Raw genomic sequence first — 22,158 nt, 5'->3', positions numbered from 1 at the left:
AATCACTTATTTCCTATAACTGGTGTTAATTGGTCCTAATTGACAGTTACATGCCTACATCTCCTTGGTCAGTACTCTGTTTTGTGCTCAAATTGCAAAGCGTGCAACTGTAAGTGCGTGGACCTGGGACAGGCATAGGCAGGTCAGGGACATGTCAGGTAGTTACATGCACAGGTTATAGAAGACTGCAGTGGTCCCCAAACCTGGTCCTGGAGGCACCCCAGCCAGTCAGGTTTTCAGGATATCCACACTGAATATTCATGACAGATCTGCATGCACTGCCTCCACTACATGCAAATCTCTCTCATGACTGGCTGGGGTGCCTCCAGGAATATTCATTGCAGCCACGCTATCTGCAGTTGTGACAGCTGAGGAGCGGTACTGATCTCAGTGATATCTTGTCGCAACTTCAAATTACCCCTATTCACGTTAAGCAGCTAGTGCAGTATTTTGTTTTGTTTTCTTAACCACACTGGCTGGTTTTAAACGCACAGCAGCTGTTAGTGTGGGACTACACTAACTTCTATTGCATAGTCAAACCCAAGCTACTGCTTAACGCAGCTTAGTAAAAAGGGCCCCTTAGACATCAGTCGCCTCCATTGATGTTTTAGATGTTGATAAATGTAAAATTGTTCCTTCTATCGCATGTTTTTAGTCCATATAGTTGCATTCCTGTAGATATTTTAGAAAAGGTTCAAGACAGCAGATCCTTTTCTAAAATACTAGAACTGGACAAACTGGATACATCCCGACTTGGACGTCTCCATTCTGATTTCTATGTTCTATCTAAAATGGGGCTGCACATGCTGCATAAATGTATTAAATGCTGGTGGCCCCTACTGCATATCAGCTCCTGTTGTTTAACACACACATTTGCCTATTTTTTTAAAATTTTATTTCTTTCTTTTATACCACCTGCAAGCCTAAAGGCTATTGAAGCTGTGTACATTCAGGTACAGTAGGTCTTTTTCTGTCCATGCAAAGCTCACAATCTGAATTTGTACCAGAGCAATGGAGGGTTAAATTACTTGCCCAGGTTCACAAGGAGCAGCAGTGGGATTTGAAACTGGCTGCCCTGGTTCTCTGCCCACTGCTCTAACCACTTAGGCTACTCCTCCCACTAAGGCTATATTAAACATAACCAGCAAATTTGTCATCAGTGTCCAAAATATACAAGACTGGTCAGCTGACTTCATATATCACCTGCATAACACACAATCAGCCTTGACTAGATGTAGCCAATGCATATAACTGTCTTCAATTAGTACAAATGAGCCAGGGCATTTCCATACTGAAATATGCATTTATTTCTCTAGCATTTTATTGCATTAAACATCATCATCGTTTGACTTTAACCCTATACAAAGGATGTAATATTCTTGGATGCCAAGTTGCCCAGGCACCTTAAAATCAGTGCATGGCACTGGCCCAGACAGACACTGCCACCGTAGATGTGCCTTGGGAGAGGAATTGCCACTGCAGCTTGTGGGAAAGAAACACCAAGAGAGAAAAAAAAAAAGGCAATTCCCCCCTCCCCACATAGACTAACAGGGAAAAAGAAGTCCGACTGGTGCCCACATGTTCTCATTTTTTCACCCCCAACTATATTATATGTGATTAAAAGGATCATAGTGTTTTTAAAATCCAATATTAATTGGAGATATCAGGCAGGAAATAAAAGGACTTTGAATGTTTAAATCACTTATGTAACCAGTTCAACACACTCGTTCATAAATCATCCCAAACATGCCGGACTACTGATTTTTGAAGTTTGCTGCTCTTTTCTCCACAAAAGCCTTCATTCCTTCTTTACGGTCCTCCTTAAAATGGGAGACAGAAAAAAAGGCCATGTTACATTACAATCCGCCTTATTTTCAAAACAGAAAGACACCCATCTACACTTCTTCCCTTGGTTCATTAATCTCATCCCATGGCTTTTCCTACCATCTCTATGCTGATGACTCCCAAATCTACCTTTCTACCCCTGATATCTCACCTTGCATCCAAACCAAAGTTTCAGCACACTTGTCTGACATTGCTGTCTGGATGTCTCAACGCCACCTGAAATTAAACATGACTAAAACCGAGCTTCTCATTTTTCCCCCCAAACCCACCTCCCCACTCCCCCGTTTTCTATTTCTGTTGATGGCTCTCTCATTCTCCCTGACTCCTCAGCTCGAAACCTTGGGGCCATCTTTGACTCTTCTCTCTCCTTCTCTGCTCATATCCAGCAGATCGCCAAGACCTGTCGTTTCTTTCTTTACAACATCCGTAAAATCCGCCCCTTTCTTTCCGAGCACTCTACCAAAACCCTCATCCACACCCTTGTCACCTCTCGCTTAGACTACTGTAATCTGCTTCTTGCTGGCCTCCCACTTAGTCACCTCTCCCCTCTCCAATCGGTTCAAAACTCTGCTGCCCGTCTCATCTTCCGCCAGGGTCGCTTTACTCATACGACCCCTCTCCTCAAGTCGCTTCACTGGCTCCCTATCCGTTTTCGCATCCTGTTCAAACTTCTTCTACTAACCTATAAATGTACTCATTCTGCTGCTCCCCAGTATCTCTCCACACTCGTCCTTCCCTACACCCCTTCCCGTGCACTCCGCTCCATGGATAAATCCTTCTTATCTGTTCCCTTCTCCACTACTGCCAACTCCAGACTTCGCGCCTTCTGTCTCGCTGCACCCTACACCTGGAATAAACTTCCTGAGCCCCTACGTCTTGCCCCCATCCTTGGCCACCTTTAAATCTAGACTGAAAGCCCACCTCTTTAACATTGCTTTTGACTCCTAACCACTTGTAACCACTCGCCTCCACCTACCCTCCTCTCCTCCTCCCTGTACACATTAATTGATTTGATTTGCTTACTTTATTTTTTTGTCTATTAGATTGTAAGATCTTTGAGCAGAGACTGTCTTTCTTCTATGTTTGTGCAGCGCTGCGTACGCCTTGTAGCGCTATAGAAATGCGAAATAATAGTAGTAGTAGCTTCAAGTTACACAACTGCAACAATACCTTGCCAGACTGCCTCCCAAAATTCTGCAAAGTAGGGCACTCATAAGTAAGATGGAGCAAAGTGTCTGCTCCCTTACATGACCAACAATGATCATTACTCCGCCCACATTTTTGTGTTTTTAACAAGAGTCCACAGAGACCGACGATACAAGAAAAAAAATGTCTTATGGACGCTGCCATTTTTTGACTACATGGTCCGCGATCAACAAACTGCTACTGTTGATCTGTCAATGCATCTTGCAATTCAAATTCCCACACTTTCTGAGTACCCACACAAATCTTTCTGGTTTGAGTCTGGCAACATTTATAAATAACTGACATTACCAGATACCATGAACTTTTCAAATAAAGCTGGTATCCACCATCGGTCTGCTAGAGTCCTAATATCTAGTTTAGAGTGTCGCAATGCATGTAGCAACTGCAACCATGGGTAATTCTGAATATCAGGAAATGCAAACTCCCTCCCTTAAGGTCTGAAAAGTCTTAAATTTCCCATCCTGTACCAGCTACCACACAAACCAAATCTGCCAGATAGGCCAATGAACTCGGGGTTTTTTGCTACTAGAATACTATTATTGTTCCGAATGAGAAGCAATACCTCATTAGAATGACAACATGCTTCCGTTCAAACAGCTGAAAAGCAATCATAGTTATAATTACTGGAAACTCCCTTCCGCATGAAAAGGCAGCCATATCTGCTAAATTTTCCAGAGGAACTGGAGTCATCAAAGCGTATTCTACCTGCAACCAAACAGGCTTATTCTCACAACCCTGCACCTGAAACCACTGCCCACTTTGACTTAACAAATATGCCAAATGGTAGTGCACAAAATCTGGCAGATTTACTCCCTCCAACTGCTTAGGCTGCTACAGTTTCCTCATTCCCATTCTAGGAAGCTTCCCACGCCTTAAGAATTTTTAAACAATCCCCTCAATTCTCTTAAAGAAAGACACCAGAAAGGACAAAGGCAATCTACCCAGAACATAATTAATATTTGGGGCCAAAACCATTTTAATAGACTCCATCCGGCCCCACCAGGATAGATGTAACAGAGACCAACCTTTGACCAAAACATTTCCAAAGATGAAACTAAATAATCTACATTTTCTTGTACAGTTTCCTCCAAAGTGCGCCCACACCTTATACATAAATACTTCATTCCAGAAGCCTGCCGCTTAAAAGGGAACAAACAAATATCTGCTCGATACAGCTGCCTTGACAGAGGGAAACACTCAAGTCTTATCCAAATGTCTCCTATAACAAGAGACAAGACTAAAACTCTATACCACGGCTAAGAACGCAGAAATTGCTGTGTTTAGCATAAGACCATCAGCATACAGAAATAACTTAATTTCTAGAGGTGACACCTGAACCCCCTCTATAGTCTCTGCCTGCCAAATTGCCAGAGCTAGAGGCTGCATGAAAAGGTTAAACATAAGATGCAACAAAGGACAACCTTGACATGTACCCCTAAACACAGAGAAAACGAACTGCACTCCATTCACAAATATATTTATTTATTTTAGACATCTGTCCCTAACCTTCTTTCTCCACCTTCGCCCATCACCCCTCTTCCCCATGCCCTACACAGCTCCATTCTCCTCCCCCCCACAACCCAGGATCAGCCCCCTAACCCTTCTTTTCTCTCTGCCCAACACCATTTCCATCTCACAATCTCCTCTTGCTCTGCCTCCGCTCAACATTTCCCTCCTCCCTCTTCCCAACCCTAGTCCCTCACAACTTTTTCCCGTTCCCAGCACCAGCTTCACCCAAAGCTCTATTCTCTCCAAACCCCTCTTGTGTCTCCACCTCTGTCTTGCACCAATGCCCATCACAACTAGTCCCCTTATTCCCTTTCCGTCCTCCCAATTCCTCTACTCCTGTGTCTAACCTACAAGAGGATCAAATTTGGGGTGTCTTTTACTAATGAGGTGGTGGGGGAGGGGGGTACTTAGCAGGAACAGAATGAATTCAGCCAACCCATCCTCCTTAGGCCACTGACCAGTCCAGGTTCTACTCAGCTTCTTCCTGGCCCATATCCACATTGTCTTATCCCAACCTGTTCTTGCTCTTCCGTGTGCTTCTTCCAGCTCTGCCTGTTTTCTCCTCTACCTCCAGCCCCACCCCCTTCCTAACCCATGCTTTCTCTTTCTGAGTTGGTGTGCTGCTCTCCTTGTTCATACTGAGCTGGCCGGAAGATGTGGTTCAGAAAGTCAGCTTGATACCAGGAAGCTGCAGAGCTAGTCCCTGAAGTAGAGGCCGCATGAAGAGATTGCTAAAGCCATACCTGCTTCTGAAGGCCATGACCCCATTCTACACCCATCCCACCTCGCCTCAATCCAACACTAGGAACAAAAGGTAGAGCTTACAATCTAACAGCCAAATTTATTAACTTGCATTAATGTTTTAATATGAGTTATTAGTAACTATGATTCACAGACAATAATGAGGCTTGAATTAAATAAGTCAATTTAATAAATCTGGCCCTAAGTTTGTAACTGAGGGAATGGAAGATTGAAGACTTGCCCAAGACTACAATAAGCATCAGTGGGGGGAAATCAGAATTTGAACCCTAGGATCCCTAATTATCCATCCACTGCTTCAATCACCTGATTAGAAATGAAAATGGCCAAGACAAACAGTTCTCAAGGTAGTGGGAGCTTTAAGGTGGATTTATCAACTGTGTCTTACAAATGAAAAGATCTGGCAGTTAATTGTTTATGCATTGTTTATACCTCAAATAGATTACTGTAACTCTTTATACTACCAACTGCAGCTAACAAGTATTTGTTGTACAAAACTCAACCTAAATGCAGCTGCATGGCTGGGGGGGGGGGGGGGGGGGGGGGGGGGGGAGGGAGGAAAGAGAATTCTGCTGGCTCTTCTCATCTGGAGGAATTGCACTGGTCTACTTTAAAATATTGTATCTAAGTGCAAAATGTTTGCATCACTCAGTACTTATCTAGTGATTTAGTTATCTGCAGGTTAAGACTCAATCTTCCCAACAGTATTATAGGCAACTCTTGGTCCTTCTGTGACTTGACTGTCTTCCGCTTAGCAGAGTGTTCAACTATTTTGTTCCATTTTTATGAAATTTAGTTCCCATGGATTAACATCTGGAAGTGAGCTCCATGTATTGTCATAGAGGTTCCAAAACCTGGATCTGATCCCTTGAAATTTTAATGCTGTTTAAGGGATTGATAATGGGATTGAAGTACAGAATTTATGAGGCAGAAGGGAGCAAGTTGGAGTACTGATGGATTATCTACATGGGTTTCTTTGAGTTATTACTGATGCTATTTTATGTAACTTGCTCAGAACACGGTGTTTTGGTTGAGTAATGCTTTTAATAAAATAAAGTTTGGGATAAAACACAGAAGACCCTTAGAAATAAAGTCTAAGGCTAGGAAAGTTCTGTTGGTACCACATTAAGAATAAGCAGACTACATGAGTCTTGCAATCCTGATCTGCCATCCGTTTCTAGCGCTATGTTTATTTGGCTTCTTCCCTGCTCCTACCAGAGTATCTGAAATGCCCTTTGCTGATTTAGAATACTTACTGTAGCAAATGTTGTATAAAATAATTTCTTCTCCAGTCTGTTTCCTTCTGCCAAAGATAATTCAAAAGCTTAAAGAAAAAAAAGTAAAAATAGTGTTACTTAAAATCATGAAATCACTCTTAGGCTTAAAGAAGAGAGACTGCATTTTGAATGCTATCATTAATGGTCTCACACAACACCAAACCATCATATTCCACAGTATGTCCCCAGTTAGGTCTTTATTTAAATGCTATGTATAACAATCCAAGTTCCACATAAGCAGAAAACAAGACAGAATACATTTATAAACAAACAAAAAAGGCAACAGACTCCTTACTATGATAGAATAATAGTAAAAAAGGTAGACTAATAGAAAACATAAACATATGAAATAATTTATTGGTGTGAATCAAAAAACAAACCTGACGTGGCCACGTTTTGCCCTCAGGCTGCGTCAGGGGTCAAAACTAAGAAATAAAAACATTGATATCAAATCATCAAACATAATTCATATATATCAACTTTCATTATAAAACCATTCATATGTGTCATTATATTTTCAAAATAATTTCAAATAAATAACAAACAACATCAATATAGATATACAGTCAACCATGAATATCAAACAATTATATGAAAAACTCATATGTGTCAATCATGATAAACATTCATGTATGTCATAAAATATTGCAAAAATAGCTTAAAAATACATGACATTGATAAATAATTAAAAAACAATATAAATAAACTGATATCAAAATATATGATAAAGTTAAAAAACTTGAAATTCATCCTATATAATAAAACGTACCTCCAACATTCTGAAGCTGACTGCATGGCTGAGGAATTCCTGCTCTCTGTATCCATCTCCTGAATTGACATCACGTACTTCCGGGTTCATCATAAGCAGAAGTGACCAACCACACGAGGTTTCTCGGCTTCAGAATGTTGGAGGTGCATTCTATTAAATAGGATTGGCCAGTTCCTTAAAGCACAGCCAGAGCTCAGCGTCCTGCACAGTAACGCTCCCCTGCCTCCGTCGCAGCTGCCGTAGTGAAAGGCCGTCAGCCTTCCCTTCGTTTCCTGTCAGTGTCCCGCCTTCTTCTGACGTCATTGCGCGAGGGCGGGACAAGACAGGAAACGAAGGGAAGGCTGACGGCCTTTCACTACGGCTGCTGCGACGGAGGCAGGGGAGCAAGGAGAATCGCGGAGTGGGTATGGATGCCGGGCAGGGGAGCGAAGGGAATCGCGGGGTGGGGATGGATGGCTGGGGGGGGGGGCAGGGGAGCGAAGGGAATCACGGGATGGCTGGAGGGGGGGGCAGGGGAGCGAACGGAATCACGGGATGGGCATGGATGGCTGGAGGGGGAGGGCAAGGGAGCAGATGGGGGGGGGGGCAAAAAAAAGGTGCCGGTACGCCGTACCGTTGCGTACCGGCACAAAAAAAAGCACTGATCATGATTGACACATATGAGTTTTTCATATAATTGTTTGATATTCATGGCTGACTGTATATCTATATTGATGTTGTTTGTTATTTATTTGAAATTATTTTGAAAATATGACACATATGAATGTTTTATAATGAAAGTTGATATATATGAATTATGTTTGATGATTTGATATCTATGTTTTTATTTTAGTTTTGACCCCTGACGCAGCCTGAGGGAGAAACGTGGCCACGTCGGGTTTGTTTTTTGATTCACACCAATAAATTATTTCATATGTTTATGTTTCCTATTAGTCTACCTTTTTTACTATTATTCAGAATACATTTATAGCCTTTTTTTTAAAATTGGGAGCAGGGAAGGGAAATATCAAAATGGCACAAGCTGTACCCAAAGGCATAATATGTCATAGAAGAGGGTTTGGTATGTATTCTGAAAACTTATTTATTTATTTTAGCACATTTATATCCCACTTTTTCCCACAGTTTTGCAGGCACAAAGTGGCTTACAATGTACTGATGAGGCTAACGCCAGATCAGTTCTTATACAAATACAATCAAATTAAATAGGATAGAAGGAACAGGGTTAAAAAAAAAAGAGAAAAAAAAGGTTAAAGTGTCTAAAATGGTCCACGGATAAGTCATTAGGAAAGACTTTAGGTTATACGTTGAAACCATAGAGAAGACTGTCCGAGAGAGGCTGGACATAGGTAGTTTCCCATTGCTGAGACAGCTCTGGTTAGCTGAACAGCTCTTGGCAAGGCGGTCCATAAGTGGGTGGAGGTGAAGTGGAAAGCAGCCCCTAAGATGAGTGGTGAAGTGATCCGTTCACTCTATGGTATTCAGACACAAAAACTAAGTGGCCCCAAAGGCGCTGCTCAACAGGTGGAGATCGGGTCAGGAGACTAAAGCGATCATGTGGCAGGCTGGGCGGAAAGAGGCTTACACAGAGTACGGCAGGAGGAGACCAAGAGAGCAGAAGAAGTCAGCAGCCTTGCTAACATGCATACAATCACCCATGAAGGAAACATGAACTCTCTCTGTGTATATATATCCATATGCAACAGTGGCGTAGCCAGAATGTAATTTTTGGGTGGGTCAGTGGGAAGGTTGGGTGGGCATGCATTTCCTCTTCCCTTCTCCACCCCCCCCCCCCCCCCCCCCCCCCCCCCCACCATCATGATGAACTTTAAAAGTTAAATACTATAAATCTGAACCCCTCCCCACCCCACCCTGACATTCCCATCTGAGCCCCCCTGCATGACCCAGTCCCCACCTGCCTACCAGCTCCATGATCGACGAGCAGACGACCCTCGTCTTCCACCCGGCACTGAGCGTTTAAAAAAAACGGAGAAACGCCTCGCGTCTGCTGTGCGCTGCTGTAAAGCAAGCAGCAAATCATCTTGTCGCATCGGCCCTTCCTTCACTGTGTCCCGCCCTCGCGGAAATAGAAAGTTACATCAGAGGGCAGGACACAGTGAAGGAAGGGCCGACGCGACAAAGCAATTTGCTGCTTGCTTTACAGCAGCACACAGCAGACGCGAGGCGTTTCTCCGGGGTTTTTTTTTTTTAAGGCTCGGTGCCGGATGGAAGATGAGGGTCGTCTGCTCGTCGATCATGGAGCTGGTAGGCAGGTGGGGACTGCAGCGCCAACAGAGCACCCCCCTCCCCACCTGCTGACACCCGGGGCAGGGCGGACGTTGGCTGGGCGGGCCTGGAGGGAAACTGGCTGGGCCTGGGCCCGTCCAGGCCCGCCCGTGGCTACGCCCCTGATACGCAAGTTAAAGAGGTCTTCTCATAGAGCTAGATGAGTGCATTGCTGCTTTAATTAGAAGATGAGTTCGCATCATTTGACTAAACTTGTAAACCAACACTTTTCAATCTTTTGTGGCTGTGACTCCGAAATCATTGTCAAATAAAATTGTATGATCCCCTCCACCCCCGGTACCGAATAATGATGTACCTATGGAGAGATCACCCAGTTCAGAACCCTAAATGCAGGTTGTGTGACCCCCATTTGGTGTCCCAGCCCACTGTTTGGAAAGCTCTATTGTAAACCTTTTCTGAATTACGATAACCATGTCATTCTCAAGCATAGGGGTATTCACCAGTGTTTTATGTGGGCAGGAGATGCTTCTCCATTTATGGTATTCAGTGGCACTAAACCGTCATGGCAAGCAGAAGATACTTATCTGGAAACTTTTTCCAAAGGTTGAGGGGAATCAGCTCAAACAAAGATAGTTCCTGTTGTATCACACTTGTGATAAGAGTACAGCAATCAGAGGGTCTCAGTCAGCAATGACTAGTAGCCCATCAGCCAGCATCACTGCCAGACCACTCATTTTTTGATTGAGCTTCCCAAACCAATACTCACTAACCCCCTGGAACAGTGATTCTGCAACCTAATGCTTGGGGCACGCCAAGACAGTTGGGTTGCATCCAACCAGTCAGGGTTTCAAAATGTGCATGAAAGGACTGTATGCATATCTCTCAATCACTGAGAGTATCCTGAAAACCTAAGTGGTTGGATTCAAACCAAAGGTTGACAAGTCCTCATGCCCATGGTCTGTAAACTGCTTTGATGTACTCTGGTTTCAAAGGACAATCAAGTACATTTTTATAAATATGTAAGCCTCCTTTGTTGTATAGGTGAGATAGGTGGCTGCCTAGTCACTGCCCAGGATAGTGGAATCTGGGCAGGAGCCAACCTCAAGGTTGGAGGACCAAGCAAGCAAGGCATCGGACTTCCACTCACACATGTCACGCTTGTGAGGCCTTCTGCCCAAACGGAGCACAGTGAGGAGGTTTTGAGTATGCGCCCTGTTGGGCAGCCGAGCAAACCCCGAGGCTTCACCTGGGAGGACCACCGTTCCCTGAGGGTTGAGCCCCCAGGTGCAGGCGGCCCGCAGGACTTCCGGAATCGGCAGGGGTCAGACGGCCGCAGCCAGCAGGCAAAGGAGGACTGGGCTCAGATAGAAGCTAGGGTCAGGTCAAGTAACCAGCAAAGAAGAGTCTGGATCAAGGAGTAGTCTGGAATAGCAGCTAGCGGAGGGGTTCCGGATCAAGCAGAGGTCTAGTGAGACAGCAGAGGAGGAGCCGGGTTCTCAGCAGAGGTCAGGTTAGGCAGCAAGCAGTCAGGTTCCAAGCAGAGGTCAGGTCAGGCTGCAAATATAGAGTAGTCGAGTTCCAGGCAGAGGTCAGGTCAGGTAGCAAGCAGAGAGTAGTTGGGTTCCAGGCAGAGGTCAGGTCAGGCAGCAAGCAGAGAGTAGTCGGGTTCCAGGCAGAGGTCAGGTCAGGTAGCAAGCAGAGAGTAGTCGGGGTCCAGGCAGAGGTCAGGTCAGGCAGCAAGCAGAGAGTAGTCGGGTTCCAGGCAGAGGTCAAGTCAGGTCAGGTAGCAAGCAGAGAGTAGTCGGGTTCCAGGCAGAGGTCAAGTCAGGTCAGGCAGCAAGTAGTACTAGACAGAGTCTCCTAGTAACACAAGCAATCTACCAAAGTAGTAGAAGCCGAAGCAAAGTGTGTAGAGAGAGCTGCTCCTTAAATAGCCCCCACCATCGGGACTGATAGCTGTCAGCTGGCAAGAGGTGGGGACATAGAAATCAGCTGGCCCAGGAAGTGTGGATAGGCGGGCCGATAGGAGAAGGTGGAGGCGAGACCCGAATGGCCAATCTCGAAGCCAGGGCGTGGCCAGAGTTCCCAGGCTCCGCGCCCGGAAGGGAGGTGTACATCCTGGGACGCCAGCGTGGCCCAACATGGCCGACGTTCCCAGCAGCAACAGGGGGCAAGAGCTTCGTGCCGGCGCCGTCCCAACCGCCAGCAAGGCAAACAGGAAGGGGAGCAGCCCGCGGAGCGCTGATCCAGCCCGCCTGACCGACGCTTCTCGTTATGAAGGCGGGATCGGAGAGTGGCTTGGCCCCGGGGAGCGCGCTGCAGGTGAGGGACGCGACACACAACAAATCCAGAACACATCATGAAGTAACTTGAAACAAACTGGAACTTTACTGCACCGACAATTGATGGAAGCACAAAACCCATAGTCAAGTCAAACACCAACTTATGCACATTGCATATCCTTTACTTCCTGCTCACACTTCAATTCAAGGCTACCAGGGTAGGCTGATGGTATTCAGTAAATTGTTAAGTACAGTTCAGTGAGATATTACATTCACAGTACACAGATACCTTTGCTGCTGTAGCCTGCTACAGTTAAATATGTTTCTTTCTATGTCTTGAATTTTCCTCCACTCTGCTATGGGATGTAGCATCCCATAGGAGTAGTATATGAGCTGCCTGGGTGGTAGGGCTGACTTGTCCTGAGTTTCCCCTTACTCCTTCCACTTGAGATATGCGAGGTGAGAAGGGTCCCTCCACACCTTCTCACTGTAGCAAGTCAGCGCCGGGTTTCAGACCTCTCATTTGCCCAAGCCTCTGAATCCTTGCTTCTGCAAGTGCTGTGAATGTCTAACCAATTGGGTATAGATGGGCTGATTCTCTCTCTCTTGGGAGCCAGCAGCAGGCATTGGCAGGAATGGGGCTTTCCCCCGACTGGTATGGTCAGTGGCGAGAGAGGTTCTAAAGAACCTTTTGGTGGCAAAGTCAGAATTTAAATCTTCTTTAAGGGAGTGTACTACTGACACTAGCAACACCCCTCGGAAGGTCAAACTCCTCCCTGCTTTCAGGTTCCCTTCTAGAAACTACCAGAAACTTCTCCAACCCTCTAGCAGGATCTGCTACCAGAAGGTCTGAGTACCTTGTCCACTAGAACAGGTGTAGGAAGCACACAGGAAAAAACAGCAGCTCAGAAGTTCAGAACTCTGCTGCACGTCTTATCTTCCGCCTGGACCATTATGCTCATATCACCCCTCTCCTCAAGTCACTTCACTGGCTTCCGATCAGGTACCGCATACAGTTCAAGCTTCTCCTACTAACCTACAAATGCACTCAATCTGCAGCCCCTAATTACCTCTGTACCCTTATCTCCCCTTACGCTCCTACCAGAAACCTCCGCTCATAGGACAAATCCCTCCTCTCTGTACCCTTCTCCACCACCGCCAATTCCAGGCTCCGCCCTTTCTGCCTCGCCTCTCCCTATGCTTGGAATAAACTTCCTGTGCCCATACGCCAAGCCCCCTCCCTGCCCATCTTCAAATCCTTGCTCAAAGCCCACCTCTTCAATGTCGCCTTCGGCACCTAACCATTATACCTCTATTCAGGAAATCTTGACTGCCCCAATTTGTTTGACTGCACATTTTGTCCATTAGATTGTAAGCTCCTTTGAGCAGGGACTGTCCTTCTTTGTTAAACTGTACAGCGCTGCGTAACCCTTGTAGCGCTTTAGAAGTGTTAAGTAGTAGTAGTAGAAGTGCAGCCTAGAGACCTCAGGTCTGTAGACAGCTTGAAACAAAATGCTGGGACAGATTGCTAGGGAAATTCATCAACAGATCACTCCTATTAGTTGACAGAAAAGAAGGCTGCCAGCCACCAGCTAGATACAGAAACTGATGCATATTAGGAAGAGCAAGAGGAAAAATACATACAGCCATATACTGTATATTTTCCTTTGTTACACCTTCTCCCTGGTTTTTGTGAACAAATGATTTCCTATTTAAAAAAGGAAATCATTTGGGGTGTCCTCATCCACATCTCCTTCCACTCATAACACAAAACTGGATCCATAAAATGTATGCAGTCCCAAATAATTTTAATGGGAGGCCCTCCCCAATTAATGCAGGGATCCAGCAGATAACACTAGATCCAATTAATCACATCCTTTTGTAAACTTAAGTGTTTCCTCTGAATTAGAGAGAACAGCAAAAAGAACACTGAATAGAAATCTTTAAGAAATGTAAAACAGAGTGGCAGTGGAAAACCAGTCACAATCCCAGTGGTGCAGTCGTCACCTCAGGGTAAAAAGAAAATTTATTATTGTAAAATTTAGCTGAAAATCGAAGGTGGACCAGCGTATGGCTGGGCATGCTGGATTTCTAAAACTGTTTGGATCTCTCTCTCTGGGTGTAACGGAAAAGAAAGCATATCCCCTTATAAAACCAATAGTGGCATCATTTTTGAAGGGTCTAACTTCTTCAGCGTAACTTCTTCAGCTTAAGTTCTCTAACACTGAATGCATGGACTGGTACATGCACTAAAGTGCAGCAAACAATTGTTTTGAATGTGAAGCTGTAGGTACTGCCTACACTATAGCTTTCTGCTTAGAATCTATGGAGAATACTTTAGCCACACCTCAACATGCTGGTCCTAAGGAACCAGGCCTAGCTGGTGAAGGACATGCACATGGGAATGAGGGCCTTAAGTACATAAGTATTGCCATACTGGGAAAGACCAAATGTTCATCGAGCCCAGCATCCTGTTTCCAACAGTGGCCAAACCAGGTCACAAATACCCGGCAAGATCCCAAAAATGTACAAAACATTTTATACTGCTTATCCCACAAATAGTGGATCTTCCCCAAGTCCATTTAATAACGGTCTATGGACTTTTCCTTTAGGAAGCCATCCAAACCTTTTTTAAACTCCGCTAAGCTAACCGCCTTTACCACATTCTCCGGCAACGAATTCTCCTATTGATCCTATCCGCTGCCACCACAAAGATATCCCAAGAGGCATCCTCCGGCTCTCATATGCAAGCTACAAGCCCAGAACTGACACAAATATTTTTAAAAAGCAATTATCTGCTAACCACTCACATTTCTGCATAAATAGTGCACACAGCATCACTGCCTAATGGCACCAGAACTTAATCATTAAAAATACCCCTTATACCAGCTTTCAAAATCCACCTGCCCCAATAAGATAACTTTTTGTAACCTTATTTGCAGATATTAGCTCATAGAAATTAAGGCTGAGTGGAAAAGCACTATGATACGATGGCATGCACCCAATAGGCACTTGCATTTCCATTAGTCTTCATATTTCCTTCTGTTTAAATATTAGTCATCACGTGAAATGCAAGTGCCTGTTGGGTGCTTGTCATCATTATCATAGTACTCTGGCATTTTTATTAAAATGTTGATGATACCTTTAATCTCTTTGTCCATTCAATCCTCAACCTCTCTGTACAAAGTCAGCTAAGAGGATCTTTTGTAGTAAGAACTAAGGCTACCAGTTTTTGTTAAAAAGGTAAGCTAGGAGGAGTGGCCTAGTGGTTAGGGTGGTGGACTTTGGTCCTGGGGAACTGAGGAACTGAGTTCAATTCCCACTTCAGGCACAGGCAGCTCCTTGTGACTCTGGGCAAGTCACTTAACCCTCCATTGTCCCATGTAAGCCGCATTGAGCCTGCAATGAGTGGGAAACCGTGGGGTACAAATGTAACAAAAAAATAAAAATAAATACTGGAATAGGAAAATTAGAGATGAAAGCCTCTAAATCTATGGCAATCCACTAAGCTGTCCAATACAATTCTGATGTATCATTTTGCAAAATGAAATGGCTGTGCTTGTTTTTCCTACAGTCTTGCTCCTCATTTCTGGGTGTTGACAGGTAATATACCGAGTGCTGGAACATTTTTCCTGAGAAAAATACTGCAGTGCTTTGCCATTGCCTTCTACAACCCCCTCATCTGGTCTTCTCTGTTGTGTCCCATTTAGTACTAACTAGGGCCTACCCTACTTAGCTTCCAAGATCTAAGGTATGTGGGATCTCCTAGGCCATTGTTGCTTCGATATATAATTATGAACTGCAGAAGAGAAGTAAACATTATATGATGCTTGCATTTTTTTTTAAAACATGTAACACTAGCAAACTGTACCCTCACTGTGTAAAACCCCATAAAGACCTCAAGAGTATCTGTGAGAAACTCATGTACATGTAATGCAGAAAACTATTCAAACTCTCAGGGTAACACTAATGTCACTGATAAGAAAATGTTAAGCAAATCCTCACTCACCTCCATTAACTGCTTCTTTTGCTATGGATACTATAAGTTGAGAATTCTTTGCAATTTTTTCTCCACAGCGGATGGCTTCTTCAACTAGTTTCTCAGCTGGGTAAATTTTGCTAACAAGGCCTGTCCAACAATTAAAAAAAAAAATGGTCAACTGAGTAGTATCAGCAACAACTAGATCATTAATTAAGCTATTTGCTAATATCTGCCTTATGTTGAGAGGCCCAGTTCCCCAAGCCTGCAAGGTCTTTATGCAGTTCCTCACAATACATTCATATTTTAATTTGTATAAGCAGCATTTGCAAAATTTGATCACTTTGCTTTTGGCTCAGTTTTCAAGATCATTAATATATACATTGGTCACAAACCCGTAATGATTCAGCTCTGGTAGAGAAACCAGAAGAGATTTACTTCATTGTTAAAGCTGTCCACTTAGTCCTATATTGTTTCCTATCTTTTAACAAGCTTCCAATCTACAGTAGAACAGATTTCTGACAAAATGAAAAAGATAAAGGGACAGACTGCATTTTGGTTTAACTTATGTGAAATGTCATCAAACGTTTCTTGAAAATCCAGATAAACTGACTGGCTGACCTTTACCAACATGCTTATTTTCATCTAATGATTTTTTTTTTTTTTTAAGATGTGAGGAATAGGAATGTGCAGGCAAACAAAAATTTCACTTTGGTTTAGTTTCCTATGTTGTTTACAGGCTGTTTTTTTTTAAATTTCATTTTGTGTTTCTGTTTTTTAAAAAGCCATTTTAGAGCACAACTGGATAAGAACACCACTGAGGCAGAAATACAAAAATACAGCTAGGCATAGGCTGGCTACAGTAGACTCAAGAAGCAGAAAAGCTCCTCCTGGAAGGTAACAGGGTCAAGGCTGCCTTGTGCAAGGTATCTATTAACATTGGGGGGAAAACTTCAGAAATGTAATAATACTGGAAAGAAACCTGTCATTTGTTTTTGTTTTGTTTTTCCTGTCTCATCAGGTTAGACTCAAATTTAACCAAGTTATATGTGCTTTTTTTTTTGTTTGTTTGTTTAGGTGGCTGAGCCTATCTTTGAACCAGCCAAAGTAAAGGTACTGATTCTGTCAGAATCTCTAGCAGGGACTCCTGAGGCTTGAATGTTAGCCTAGCACATGGATTGCTCAAGGTATCCTAGTTCTTGTCTTGTACTAATCTACTATTCAAGCCTCAGGAGAACAACAATGGAAAAGAAAATAAGCCAAGAGAGGGCAGAAATGCTCAAACCTGCTCTGAGCTGGTTCCTATTGGGTAACTCAGGAGGCAGAACTAAGATTACCAGCAATGCAAAAAAACTAGAAATAGGCTAGCTGTAACAGTTTCCCAAGAGGCAGAACAGCTCCTCCTGGAAGGAAACTGTCTCCTGACATTTCAGGGGGGGGGGGGGGGGTTCCAGTCCTTTCAGGTTAGGCTCCAATTTAACCAAGTTCTTCTATCAGCTTTTCTATTTATTGACCCAGACATTCAAATCCCAGCTTTTTGATCAACCTAGCATGTTCCCTTGAGGTCTTCCCTATTTCATCTTTTTGCTGTACTTCTTCCAACTAAGATTCAGCTTGTATATGCTAGTCATTCATAATTCAGCTACACCACATCTTATCTCTGGAACTCAAGCATATAAAGCGGAGAGTTAGTCTTACCTAGTAGGCTTTCAAATCTGGTCTAAAACTTGGGTACTTGAGGAGGTTTCTAATCTGACATCTGGAAGCACCAGAAATACATAACTACTAACTGATGTCTGCAAACCTCTTCTTGGGCATACTGGAGGAGCTGCATTAAGTTTTCTTTGCCTGAGCTTTCTAACCATCCCCTGGTTCTTCATTTTTTGTAAGGAAGAAAAATCCACCTAGGTGGATGGACAATGAAGTCCCACGAAATCAAACAGAATGCAGGGAAACATTATCAGTTTCTGACGTAACTCTTCATTTTTTGTAACTTTCTTCTCCTTGATTCTGATTTCTCTGCCTTTTCCTTGTTTAATGTAGCCTGTTTTTAGCCTACTTTGCTGTGCAGCTCTATCAAGTCTATTTTAATGCATTTAACTTCCAAGCTAGGAAGGCAGGCTGCACGTTTCATCTTCAATGGCATCAAGGATATTCCTAATGAATACGCATAGCATAGATTTGTATTAAATACAAGCGTTCTTTTAAGGGTATCCTGGAAACCTGGCCCGCTTGCAGTCCTTGAGGACTAAACCTTTGCACCCCTACTAAAAGGCAACAAAAAGGAACATTTCAGAAGGAAGTGTAGACTTACCATAGCTACTGCTAAGTTCTATAATATCAAAAAGGCACAACAGCGAGTTACAAAAGAAAAAAATAGGGGCTCCCGAAGAATTTTTTTTAGGACAGGACATTGATTCAAACATATAGCCCTTGCTGAATATGGTAATCTGGCCATTACAGGAATGGTATGGCATGCAAGGCTGCATGTCAAGAATGTACTTGTCATATTGCCATTATTCGGTACTGAGATCTACAATTTAGATATAAGAACTGCATAGGATAGCGGAGGGAGAGAGAGAGGAAAGAATGCTTTCCAGATCCTGACTGTTCTCGAATTTAGTTTGACCAGTAGTACCAATTTCTCATTTCCCTGAGAGCAAATACTTGAAAGAACACATTAACAAGAAACTATTAATTTTAAAACAAACATTTTGTTTCATTTAAGTGATAAATGAACAGGGTAGCAAAATCTCTGGTCAAAAATGTGAATCTCTCTACTTCTGGGTTTTGACCACTGGACTCCACGAGTAGATGAATACTATCTCCACCTTAAGCATGCAGAATACAGAATCTCATGTCTACTGGAACATGCTGTTTTTGTACCTGCTTGTTTGGCTTCCTGGGCTGAAATTCTATCTCCAGTGAGAATCAGTTCCATTGCCAATGATTTCCCAACTGCTTTTGTAAGCCTTTGTGTTCCACCGCCTCCTAAAACAATTAGGATGTGAGCATTTATTGGTTAATAGAATAACCAAAGACAAATCTAAAGGTTTTTCAGAAAACAGAAAGAAATCTTTGCTTGGTAAAAACAAACTTACAAACAAAAAAAAGAAAACACTGTTTTACTTTAATTGGCAGCACAGGAGTAAAAATGATCCCAAAGTTCATTTGAAAGAATGTAACAGTAAATTAGTTATCCCTTCACTACTCATCCCATTCTCAGACCAGGCTTGTGCAAGTGGAGAAAAAGTTTCCTTCAATTAACACACCTTTTTCTTCTTCAGAGATCTAACAGACAAAAGGCTTCTCTTTAATTCTCATTCATATTCCTTCCAAGCACTATTCCCCCACCCCAGTACTAACACCCTCTGTATAAGCTTTTGTATCAAAATGTTCAAGCTATCAGCTCATTAGCTGATGCTTCTCCTAACAGCAGGTGCTCCTTCCACTCAAACTACTTCAAGAGTCTGTCATTTCTTAGGCGGGGGGGGGGGGGCACTTGGCCACAAGTACCCACCCATGGAAAGAGGTGGCAGCGCAAGATTATCCTATATAATAAAACGCACCTCCAACATTCTGAAGCTGACTGCATGGCTGAGGCATTCCTGCTCTCTGTATCCATCTCCTGAATTGACATCACGTACTTACGGGTTCTTCACAAGCAGAAGTGACCAATCACACGAGGTTTCTCGGCTTCAGAATGTTGGAGGTGCATTCTATTAAATAGGATTGGTCAGTTCCTTTCCTATATAATAAAATGCACCTCCAACATTCTGAAGCTGACTGCATGGCTGAGGCATTCCTGCTCTCTGTATCCATCTCCTGAATTGACATCACATACTTCCAGGTTCGTCACAAGCAGAAGTGACCAACCACATGGTTTCTCGGCATCAGAATGTTGGAGGTGCATTCTATTAAATAGGATTGGTCAGTTCTTTGAAGCACAGTAACGTTCAGACACCAGAGAGAGGGGGGGGGGGGGCTGACAACAGAGAGAGGGAGGGAGGGAGGGGGGGCCTGACACCAGAGGGGGGGGAGGTATCTCTGTCACACACACACTCTCTGTTTCACACACTCTCTCTCTCTCACTCTCACACACTGTATCTCACACTGTATCACATTCACTCTCTATGTGTCACACAGTCACTCACACACTCTCTTGGTCTCATACACTCAGTCTCACTGAGATTCTATGTCTCACACACACTCTCTTGCACACACTGTATCTGTGTGAAACACACTCTCTCTCTCTCACACTGTGTCTCACATACGCACTTGCACACACTCTCATTCTCACACACACACACTCTTTCTCTCACAGACACACTCACACCCAGACTCACTCTCTCTCACACACACACACTTGCACATTCACTCTCTCTCTCACACACAGTCACTCTCACATACACTCTCTCAAACATACACACTCTGAGGAAAACCTTGCTAGCGCCCGTTTCATTTGTATCAGAAACGGGCCTTTTTTACTAGTGCATAATATATTTGTGTGCACTGCATCATCCATATTCATCATCAACCACCTAAGAAAACGGAGGCTTGCCCAGCTGGCCCAGGATAAAAACTACTGTTCCAGAGGAATTTTTACCCATCTTCTTTTGATCCTGTTCTATGCCTTCTAATTTTACCTCCCTTTTCCATTACCTTCTCATCTTAAGCAAGTTACTGAGCTGTAGCAGGTGTATCCCGAGGACAGCAGGGCAATTATTCTCTCATCTGTGGAGCCTGGTGTGGAAACGCTGCCTAGCATACTCTCTTTTTTTTTTTTTTTTTAATTTTATTTATTAGATTTCAAAAATTTTTTTACACGTAAAACATGTAAATAGTAATACATTGTATACCTTGATCAATAATCTAAACAATTATATTATTAATAATTTGCAAGTATACAAATTCACCAAGTAAGAACAGGTTATACAATTAATTAGACCACAACTATAACTTCCAGGGGAAACGTGAATTAGATTATAGGAGATCTCAAGGAAGAAAAAGAAAATAATCGTTTATGGCCTGGCCTATCTTATCCTTACTACTATTGATAATCTGGTAACATCAATTACTCTGCAGGTGTAATGGCTACTTTTTTCATCGCTAAGAATGCTTTAAGATGTTCCGGTTCAAAAAATATATATTTTACTCCCATATATTTAACCAGACATTTACATGGGTAAGCAAGTAAATATGTTGCCCCCAAGGCTCGGGTCTCTTCTCAATATGAAAGAAATATCTTTCTCCTGTCCTGAGTTGTCTTACAAACATCCGGGTATATCCACAATCTTTGGCCACAAAAGGTTTTTAAAACATTTTTGAAATATAACTTCAGCACAGCATTCAAATCCTGTTCAAAAACAAAAGATATCAAAAGAGTTCTGCGCTGTTCAATTTCAGATAAAGATGAGTCTAATATTACTGAAATGTCCAGTTGTGCTTGAGGGTCCAAAGTTATATTCCCCATTTCAGTTGTCTTACCCTTGTCTCCCGATTCAGCTTGCAAAGGAATTGGAAGATAATATATTCTATTTAAAGGAGGAATAGCTGAATCTGGATATAACAAGATTTCTTTTAAATATTTCTTGAACATTTCAATAGGACTCAGTTCTTTAATCCAGGGGAAATTCAATATTCTAAGATTCAATCTTCTATTAAAGTTCTCAAACTGTTCAATTTTCTTGTGGATTACTATTTTATCTGTTACTAAAGATTCAGTCACAGATTTTAAAGATTTAACTTCCTGCTGAAGTGCTTCAGTTTGTAAGACCGATTCCTGCTTAGTTTTTCAAGAGAATTAGTCAAAGAGTCAATTTTACTTACTAACAGAGAAGTCTCTCGAGCAGATTTTATTACCGTCTGGCTCAAGCCCTGTAGTATCTTCCATATCATCTGCAGATTAATCTCCGCCGGAGGGTTCCCCTCCAAAGAAATATCCTCAGCGTTCGGGGGGGAGTTAGCGCCATCTGAGGTTTGGTCCAACACGCCTTCCGTAGTGGCTTCATCCTCCTCCCTCCGCCCCGAAATCGCTGGCGGCGGAGGTCGATTATCTGGCGGCGAAAAAGATATTTCCAGTGCTGAGGGAGATATGGCTCCTCCAATAGCTCCCAATTCAGCTTCGCTCGCCCTATTTCCTTGGATAGGCGTCGCGAATCGGTCCAGTGTTTGTTGGGACGGGGAGGAAGTTCGGGCCGCTGGCGTCAGGCCCTTAACTGCCTTAACTAGCCCCTTCCTTTTGGTGTGAGGCATTTCAGTTGAGAGGAAAAACACAAAGATTAGGCT

The 22,158-nt window shown here is 43.2% G+C and overlaps 1 protein-coding gene across 1 annotated transcript in view; it reads right to left on the bottom strand.

Annotated features, from left to right (window-relative positions):
- Positions 1 to 1,283: 1,283 nt before the first annotated feature.
- ECHS1 (enoyl-CoA hydratase, short chain 1) overlaps positions 1,284 to 22,158 on the bottom strand; it is a 47,219-nt gene continuing 26,344 nt past the window's right edge. Inside the window, exons 5-8 of the mRNA XM_030203191.1 lie at positions 18,757 to 18,861; positions 15,901 to 16,020; positions 6,576 to 6,643; positions 1,284 to 1,820 (exon numbers count right to left, since the gene is read on the bottom strand). Of these exons, the coding sequence (XP_030059051.1) occupies positions 1,755 to 1,820; positions 6,576 to 6,643; positions 15,901 to 16,020; positions 18,757 to 18,861 (359 nt within the window). The 3' untranslated portion in view covers positions 1,284 to 1,754. The remainder of the gene's footprint in view (positions 1,821 to 6,575; positions 6,644 to 15,900; positions 16,021 to 18,756; positions 18,862 to 22,158) is intronic.

Source organism: Microcaecilia unicolor, chromosome 5 (assembly GCF_901765095.1).
Source record: "Microcaecilia unicolor chromosome 5, aMicUni1.1, whole genome shotgun sequence".
Taxonomy (NCBI): Eukaryota; Metazoa; Chordata; class Amphibia; order Gymnophiona; family Siphonopidae; genus Microcaecilia; species Microcaecilia unicolor.
This window is presented reverse-complemented; position numbering and strand designations above follow the sequence as displayed.